At 40.2% G+C, this 8,878-nt stretch overlaps 2 protein-coding genes across 2 annotated transcripts; one reads left to right on the top strand and one right to left on the bottom strand.

Moving 5' to 3' along the window:
* The first annotated feature begins 2,729 nt into the window (after positions 1 to 2,729).
* Positions 2,730 to 4,525, top strand: LOC133725362 (large ribosomal subunit protein eL28z-like). The gene is made up of 4 exons (XM_062152580.1): positions 2,730 to 2,858; positions 2,969 to 3,126; positions 3,220 to 3,380; positions 4,224 to 4,525. The coding sequence occupies exons 2-4, from the start codon at positions 2,979 to 2,981 to the stop codon at positions 4,362 to 4,364; spliced, it is 450 nt and encodes a 149-aa protein (XP_062008564.1). The 5' UTR covers positions 2,730 to 2,858; positions 2,969 to 2,978; the 3' UTR covers positions 4,365 to 4,525.
* A 159-nt stretch (positions 4,526 to 4,684) lies between these two features.
* On the bottom strand, positions 4,685 to 7,212 carry LOC133725361 (GTP-binding protein YPTM2-like). Its single transcript, XM_062152579.1, has 8 exons — positions 7,057 to 7,212; positions 6,423 to 6,495; positions 5,951 to 5,998; positions 5,815 to 5,862; positions 5,658 to 5,729; positions 5,386 to 5,541; positions 5,161 to 5,264; positions 4,685 to 5,059 (listed from the first exon to the last, which is right to left on the bottom strand). The coding sequence occupies exons 1-8, from the start codon at positions 7,068 to 7,070 to the stop codon at positions 4,966 to 4,968; spliced, it is 609 nt and encodes a 202-aa protein (XP_062008563.1). The 5' UTR covers positions 7,071 to 7,212; the 3' UTR covers positions 4,685 to 4,965.
* Positions 7,213 to 8,878: the final 1,666 nt, after the last annotated feature.

Here is an 8,878-nt window from a genome sequence, read left to right as displayed (position 1 = left end):
CTCTCTCTCTCTCTCACACACACACACACACACACACACACACACACACACACATACACTATGGGCACCCATCTCTATTCCCCCCTCCCAATCCCGATCACCTCTGCAATTCCAACCATTACCATAAATCCACAGCTTTTCATCTCTATTGAATCAACAACCATTACCATAATTCTCCCAATCCCGATCCAATTGAAGCTCAGATCCAACAAAAAGGTCCAAAATCGGAGCCACCCTTCCGGTTTCAAGCTCCACGAGTGTCGTAACAATGCCCTGAAGAATCTCTAGCTGAACCCTCTAATCCCAATCCCCGTGTTCAACAACAACAAAAGCAACAACAACAATAACTCCGGGTTCTCACCACCTCTTCCGATCCTTCCCAACCCGATCCCTACTTGCTCCGCCACTAAGCAGGCCAAGATCTTGACCGCCACCTCGCCAACCGCTTAGCCACTGCTCCCTGGCCTTTCTGTGCCGTAATCAACTGCTAGATCGTAATCCATCTCGCAGCTCATCATCCAAAACCCCAGTTCCAGTTCCAATTGAATCTTTCTTCTTCATCATCAAAACCAATCATTCACACACAAAAACCATTCCAACTCAAACACGATGGATTTCGAAGATGAACAATACCTGAAGCAAAGACTCGACGAATTGTAGAGAGACGTCGCCACCGTCTTAAAGACCCGCTACACCTTAATCGGGTTCTGGGCTACTGGGTTGGTCCTTTTCTGCCTCGCCGTAACCCTAATTTCCAACCCGGCAGAGAAGAACCAAATACTCAATTACATTCCCGAGGCCGAGAAGGTCGTTCGTTAAGAAGACGACCTTCCCAATCTCTCGTCGACGAAGCAAGGTTTTAGAAAATTTCAAAGTTGCGAGGTAGAGGAGATGTGGGTGAGTTTGGTGGGTGTGAATTTGGCAGGTGGAGGAGATGCGGTGGTCGCCGGGGTCATAGAGAGCTTTCTTGGTTTGGGTATGTGGAAAGAGAGAAAAAGAGTCAGAGAGAGGAGATCCTTTTTTTGTTTTTGGACAAAAAAAAAAGTCAAAGTGAGAGAGTACTAAATTACCCTTTGACAAATGAATTATTACATAAGAGTTAATGACGTCATTAACGTCGTGTATGAATAGTGGGTGAGACTTTAGATTTCGTGTACCAAAATGCTTGGTTTGGAACTTTATGTATAAGAATTATTAGTGGCCTTTACTTGAGGTACTGTTTGCAAAATTTTCCCTAAAATAAAAGAACATTATGAAACAGTGAAATAACTTGTTTTATAGTTTTACTTTACCCCTACCAAATTAACCATCCCAAATGAACCCGGTTTGAGTAGAAAGTAGGGTCTCTCTTTGTCATACACACCCAACAACACATGCATAAAGCCTCCATCTTCCCGCTCCCTCCCTGCTCCCTCCATGTCTTCATGGTGATGTTACCCCCCTCCCCCAAATTGTCTCCTTTGTAGATTGATTGATCTAGGGAGATAATGTCTAATTTAACTAGACAGTTTTGTTTCATGTGTGTGTATGATTTATGTACTGTTGACAATTGTGTTCATTGCTGTATGTTTTTGTTTTCCCCATGAACATAGGTAGAAGTTGACTAGTTTGCTAGTCTATTCATGATGGCTTTGCCTCTTTAAATCTATATGTAGGTTATTTTGTTGGAGTTCTATGCTCGTTGCCTCTTTGGTGACCAATTCTTTGTTGGAAATGTGATGATGATATGGTAACGGAGGGTTTTGATCACAGTTCATTGCTTCCGTAGCTTATTTCCAACTATGGAATTTTTTTTTTAATCAAGAAGAACTTCATTAATAATGAATTGCTTACAACGAGTTTTAGGCAACATCTCATATACAAAAATGGCCACTAGACTTCAAATTGGAACTCTAAAAAGATTGACTCAAGGAGCCAAAAAAGGCCCCGACTCCAAACATGCACTACAACTATATGACAAAGACAACAAACGCAGGAGCAACTATGGAATTCTGGTTGGCCGATCCTCACTGATTTCTTTGCGATGATGCGATAGCGATAAATGGTTGACGTCGACAGTTTCAAGCAGTTTCTTTTCATCATACAGGCAGTTTCTTTCCTACACCAATTTGAATTTAAACTACTAACTACCTCATTCAGTTTCTTTTGTTTATCAGTTTCCTTGACCCTTTGGGCCTTTTGACCATATTATCCTTTTTGCTCCCATTACTGCATATGGAGACCCAATAGCAATTTTTGATCTGATCAACATCTATATTGATACCAGAAGATGTCCCACATTCCAGTTGCTTCATTCGATCTGTTTTCATCAAGTTGCTGATGCTGTTTGCCGCTATACTCATCTTTACCAAGCAAGAGATGTCTCAATCCAAGACTACAATGGTCAACTACAATCTTGGCTCTTTCCTCGGTTCAGAATTTTGTCCTAATGAGTTTTATCTGAATAAGGTTTTAATGAGACCACCCTTAGAATAGGCTTGAGAAGAAGTGAAGATACTCTAGCCACTTCTTTCAATTGGTTTATAAGTTTGATTATGCGATTGTTGCAGGTAACCAGCTTAGTTACTAACTGCTTGTGTTCTGGTTTTCGGCTTATGTTGCGTATTCCTTTCTATTATCCCTTAAACTTAATATATATTCGATCCAATTAAAAATAAAGAAAAATAGAAGAAAAAAGAGAGAGTAGAAAGCAGGGACATAAGCGTAATAAAGAATAATGAATGGTACCCCTCGGGTCTAAAGAATAAATGACAGACTTAGGGTTTCAGCATATAAAAGGCAATATTAAAACCCCACAGTCTCTTCTTCACCAAAACCCTAAATTTCTCATCCGAGCGGCCGGAGCAAAATCCTAACAGGTTCTCACTCTCTCTCTCTCTCTCTCTCTCTGTACTTTCAGTTCTTCTTCTCCGCCGTAAACTCATCATTGATTTGATTTTGATCTCCGATTTGGTGTGATCTGGTGCAGGGTAAGAGGAATGGCGACGGTTCCAGGGCAACTGATATGGGAGATAGTGAAGAAGAACAACTCTTTTCTGGTGAAGGAGTTCGGCAGAAGCCACGCCGGCGTTAGGTTCAGCAAGGAGCCCAACAACCTCTTGAACCTCCACTCCTACAAGCAATCTGGTAAAACCCTAAATTCCCCATTTTCAATTTCATTTTCGGTTTGCTTCGCTTGGAAGTTTTGGTCTTTAATTGCGGAACTGGTTGATCGATTAGGGTTGGCGAACAAGAAAACTGTGGCAATTCAGCCCGGTAAGGACCAATCTGTGCTGCTGGCGACGACTAAGACCAGGAAGCAGAACAAGCCTGCTGCTCTGCTCCACAAGTCTGTTTTGAAGAAGGACTTCCGCCGGATGGCCAATGCCGTCAATGATCAGGTAAACTAATTCACAGGCTTTGATTTGATATTGGGTTTGTTTGTATGCTTGCAAGATTGTACTGCTGTCATGAATCTTAATGGGTATAGAGAATGCAGAATGCATTGTGTATTTTGGTTATCTGTGTTTGATCTTATGGATAAGAATATAGGAAGAAGAACCATTCGATGAATACACTTGGCTTCTTGAGAATGCATTATCCTCTTTTAGTTAGATTGAAATAGTTTGTTAATTTGTAAGCTCAAGATTGAAATAGTTTAGCTAAAGTGTCTGATTGTTTTATTAAGAAGAGAGTTTTAGCTTATGCTGCAGTTATGACACTTAACATGTAAGCAGAACCAATTATAAGGCTTTTTTTGTTTTTGCAATGATGAGCTTTAAGCAAGGACAGTTTATAATGGTTTCTTCAATGGAACAAACTAGTTGCCTTTGATGACTTATGAGTTTGCTTTTTACTTTTATATTAGATCAAGGTTTTTTTTGGTAATCCATCATTTGTTATGTTTAGTTGACTGAGTACTTTTATTGGAAGATGCTTGCATCTCTGTTCTGCCGTATTGTCCCCTAAACATGTAAGAAGGCATTTGTATCGGGGTTTTTATCAATGAATTCAGTTGTTATGTTTGGATTTGGAAGGGGCTGATACAAATGCCCAAATTGGTGATCCTGAATAAATTAATGATCCTGTTAATTTCATATGTACCTAGCTTTATGTATTTTCTGTCCCAAATTTCAGACGGGTTTGATCATTTTGTATTGCATTGGGGTAATTGTATGGATCTTTATTTGCACTGTGGGTATGTCATTATTTCTTGGCTTTTAATTTTGGGTTTCTCATTGCAGGTGGCAAAGAACTTCTACCGGGCAGATCTGAAGCATGCAGCCCTTGCAAGGTTGAGTGCTGTTCACAGGAGCCTCAAGGTTGCCAAGTCTGGTGCAAAGAAGAGGAACAGGCAGGCTGTCAGAATCTATGGCAGGAAATGATTTGGAAGGGGCTGATACACTATGGTGACCTCGTGATTTCTTTTTTGGGGATTTGGGTTGTTTTTGAAACTTGCGTACTATGGATTTTATTTAGTTCGGTTTGCCTAATATTATCGGATAATGAAATTATGGTATGCTGGTAGCCCGGTACTTTGGTTGAATGATGCAATTGTCATCTCTAATTTACACTGCTGAAAATTTACGATGCTCAAATGGGACTGGTCCTCAATGTTTTCCTAAAACTTGTACATAACGGAGTAGAATAAGGGTCTAGCAACATGGACTAGAATAAAATGTGGTTTAGAGTTAAGACCTTAAAGTTCAAGCTGAAGGACTGAAGGACATGTGTTCTATCAAATCAAATGTTGAATGAAATGAACTGTTACAGATTGGGGGCTAAAATTATTCAAACAATTTCTTGAATTCACTAAATCAAAAAATTTATGTGAGAATAATAGGCTAGTCTACTATACATATAAGGAGGGCACGCGGTCAAATTACGATCCAATTGTCTGCAAGCCTGTGTAACTTCTGTTTTTATGGTCTGAAGCCTGTGGAGCTTCCCACCACCAGCAAGAACAAGTTCATCCTCATCGGCAAATCAAGATGAGCAGCAGGTGGTCTTCTGGTTAACTGGCTGTCCACGCATATGCACAGTAGATGGCTTGTTAGCACTCATCGGTTGAGTAGCAATCCTGCAACCCCAAAGAAAACAATTTACGACTAGATCAGAAAGACAGTGATCTATCCTAATGCCCTCATCCGAAAATAACCAGATTCATGGAGAAGAACTGACCTATTCTTTATCTCTGTAACCATAGTCATGAATGCTTGGTCTACATTAGTGGAGTTTTTGGCACTTGTTTCCAAGAACGGAATTCCTAGCTCATCTGCAAATGCCTATAAAACCAGGGAAAGAAGAGAAGGATTTGAACTACATATAGTTACTCAATTTGATCAGTGATGCACTTATTTTAACTCATATTAACACAATGTCAAAGTAAGATGAATTAGGAAGAACCTTGCTGGCTTCAGAAGATACCACTTTCTTGTCAGCTAAGTCAGACTTATTTCCAACCAACAGCTTGTTCACATTTCCAACAGCAAATTTATCAATTTCTTGCAGCCAGGTCTTCACATTGTTGAAGCTCTCTTGATCGGTGACATCATAGACAAGCTAGAAACAGAGTCAAAAGATTAATTGCAAATGACACATTAGTGAGAGTTATCCCATGGAAAAGTTGCAGAACCACAGTTCTTCATTATGGGATAAAGGGGAGACCAAATACATACGATAATGCCATGTGCACCACGGTAGTAGCTGCTTGTAATTGTTCTGAAACGTTCTTGACCAGCCGTGTCCCACTAAACAGAGAAGAAATGGAGATTTGATAATTTCAGGGTAAGGAGAACTTTCTGATTTCCAATCCAAAACAATAAATATACTTACAATTTGAAGTTTAACAACCTTTCCGTCCTGCTCCACTGTTCGAATTTTCTAAATAGAGGAAACAAAGAGATGAAATCACTGCCATGACATCAAATAACCAAACATCAGAAGCTCTATGTTACATCGATATACTTACAAAGTCAACACCAATGGTACTTATGTAGCTGTCAATGTAAGAATCATCCTACACAAGTTGAGATTGGAGTTGTCAATAAAACAACAAAGAAGGGCATATGCAATGTAGATTTGCATTAAGGTTATCAAACACTCTTCTAGTCATTGGAAAGTTGCAACAGATAGAACTGTAGCATACAATTTTACTCATCATGCCACCATTAACCATGGTGTTTCTGTATCATTAACACTTAAATAATCATGTATCACGATATGCTTCTAGTTTTGTACTTAATTCAACCACTCTATGAACCATGATATATTGTCTCGTGCATCATGAGTATGTGCTTTGGTTAATGGCGGTGAGAGAAATGCACACAGATTAGTGACGGTAGAGATACCAATTTAATGTGCGTATACGGGAGAGGGTGCTATATATAACTTCAGAATATGATCAACCAATATGTAAACTGTAAAATTGTTAAACTTTTTACCGCAAATCTCAGAAGAAGGCAAGACTTGCCAACGCCAGAATCTCCAATGAGCAAAAGTTTGAAAAGATAATCACTGCAAGATAGGGAAAAGAAACAATTTAGAAACTCAACCTATATGCTTGGTTATTAAGGGAAATGACGAGAAGACATGAAACAAGCATCCCTGCACATCTGAACATTAGTGTTTGTTCAAAAAGCTTTACATAAGTTGCATTAAAACAAACTTATAGATACAGAGTCTCAGCAGATTAAGATTTTCCAACAAGGTACCAAGCCCAAAATGAAAATTACATATAGCTTCTGGAAATGGGATCTTCAGACAGGATCTACACAAATCTACTTTTGTTAAAAATCTGTTCAATTTATGCAAGAAATGCTGGAAAACAAGCATTTTTCTAATCAACAAATAGCAAATCAAAGACACCCACATGCCGAAATGTTACAAACAAGATCAGTGCTCATTGAAAACCATGAAAGCCTGTAAAAAATTCTGGGGTTGACCGAAATGCAAATCTCAATCACATTAAGCATTAAGCACAATCCACAACCGAACCAATCACAGTGCAAACTAATGAAACATGTAGACATGCATGCACATGTTAATTTGAGAAAGAGAACAGATTAGAGAGATTACTATTCAGGAATCATGACTTGGGTGATCGACGAGGAAGACGTTTCAGAAAGCAAGCGTAGAACTTTTCAACAAGTGGGTGCTAACGTAAATGGAATGTTAACGATCGAGAAGGAGAGGACTTTGGTTGTGAGTTTTATATGTGGTGGGAAGAGGACAGCTTATGCGTCACATTGACAAGTTCGTACGTCTTACTCAGCCGACAGCTAGGAAGATGACCCACGTACTATTGTGTTTTATTTTTATTTATTTGGGTGTTCGTCTAATAAGGTCTGCTAAATTTTTTTTTTTTAATCAATTAAGAACTTCATTAATAAACGAAGAATACAATGAGAAAGGGAAAAAAGAATCATCGAAACTTTTCCCACATTAGACGCCAAATGGACGCCCATACTGACACACTAGTGAGGCCGAACTAGGCCCCGACTCCAAACTTACTAGAAAACGAAACTAACAAACTAGACTTGTACCAAGCAAAGTGGCAAACAACAAAACGTATTGGAGAGAAACAATTCGCCTCACGCCCACCAGGCGCACTATCTCCCAAGTCCCACCCAGAATCCACCTGGCCAGCATTGATCGACCAGTTAACACTTGGCGTTGATTCGAACCCGACCAACAGGCACATTGGACAGACAGACCTAGGACTAAAGAAATCCACCACCGTCATTTCCGCTACCGCTCCAAAACGCCACCGCATCCAAAGCCAAACCTGACAGGAAAGACCTCCTAGAAGGCCATAAGCACGTCAATTTCCGTCAAAACAACGGTTAAGACTTTTCGCTGACCCCAAACTAGGCAGGAGCTACCCACAGGGCGGCCAAAGGATGACGGCCGCTGCCACTGCCCGTACTTATTAGCAAACCACCACCAAAACACGGATCCAAAACTTGGTAGCTTCCGACCCAGACCACAACTCCCTTCATTGCCACAGCACACCAGCCCACCACCGTCCCACCACCAAGATCAACGCATCACCGCCGCAACCAGAACCCATCGAACGAAGGAGACCCCAGCCCTTTCGCCACCAAGGTCTGCTAAATTAGAAAACAGTTTTTATAGGACTGTGAGATACACATACATTTGACGACTGAAAACAAATGTATAGTTTTAAGTTGTTATAATTTCATATTTTATATTTAATACATGTGGTTGAAACGCATTTGTTCCTGCCTGACTTTAAAACTATCTCTTAGATTTTTTTTTTTTTTTTTTTTTAGGATAAAAGTCAACCACTTTATTAATAATAACAAGAAAGATTACAACTTAGAGATGTAGTAACTACATCAAATTGAAACATAATAAAAACAATACTAGATGCAACAAAGCATCGAAAATAAAACCTAACAAGAATAAGGAGGAATGCTATAAAGCATTTGATGAAGCACCGGGCCGAGCCCAGGCAATGTAAAACAGTACTAATAGTATGACCAACCATACTTCCACACAAAGATATCCGTCGAATAGAGGGTAACCTTCTATCAAGGTAACTGCCGGTAGTGTGACCGACTTTGCCTACTCCACGCAAAATAATATGTTGAGTATAGAGCAATCTTCTACCTAAATAGCCGAAATTCTAATTCCAAAGTGCAGTCGAAAAGTGAGCCCATAGAAAATCTCCTGGATCCCAAATGCAAATCCAAACAGAAGACACGGCCCAAGAAAAGGCCCACCGTGGGTAGTCCAAACAGAAAGAGGCCCAGGTCCACATCTGGGCACCCAGATCTGCCCTAACCTCGACCACAGCCAACACGCCGCCGTCCTTCTCCGGAAAAAACCCATCCCGGCTCCATTCACTCGAGCCTGGTTACCACCACTAACACCA

This window comes from Rosa rugosa, chromosome 1 (assembly GCF_958449725.1).
Source record: "Rosa rugosa chromosome 1, drRosRugo1.1, whole genome shotgun sequence".
NCBI classification, from domain to species: domain Eukaryota; kingdom Viridiplantae; phylum Streptophyta; class Magnoliopsida; order Rosales; family Rosaceae; genus Rosa; species Rosa rugosa.
The sequence above is the reverse complement of the archived record's forward strand: the minus strand, read 5'-3'. Positions and strand labels throughout refer to the sequence as shown.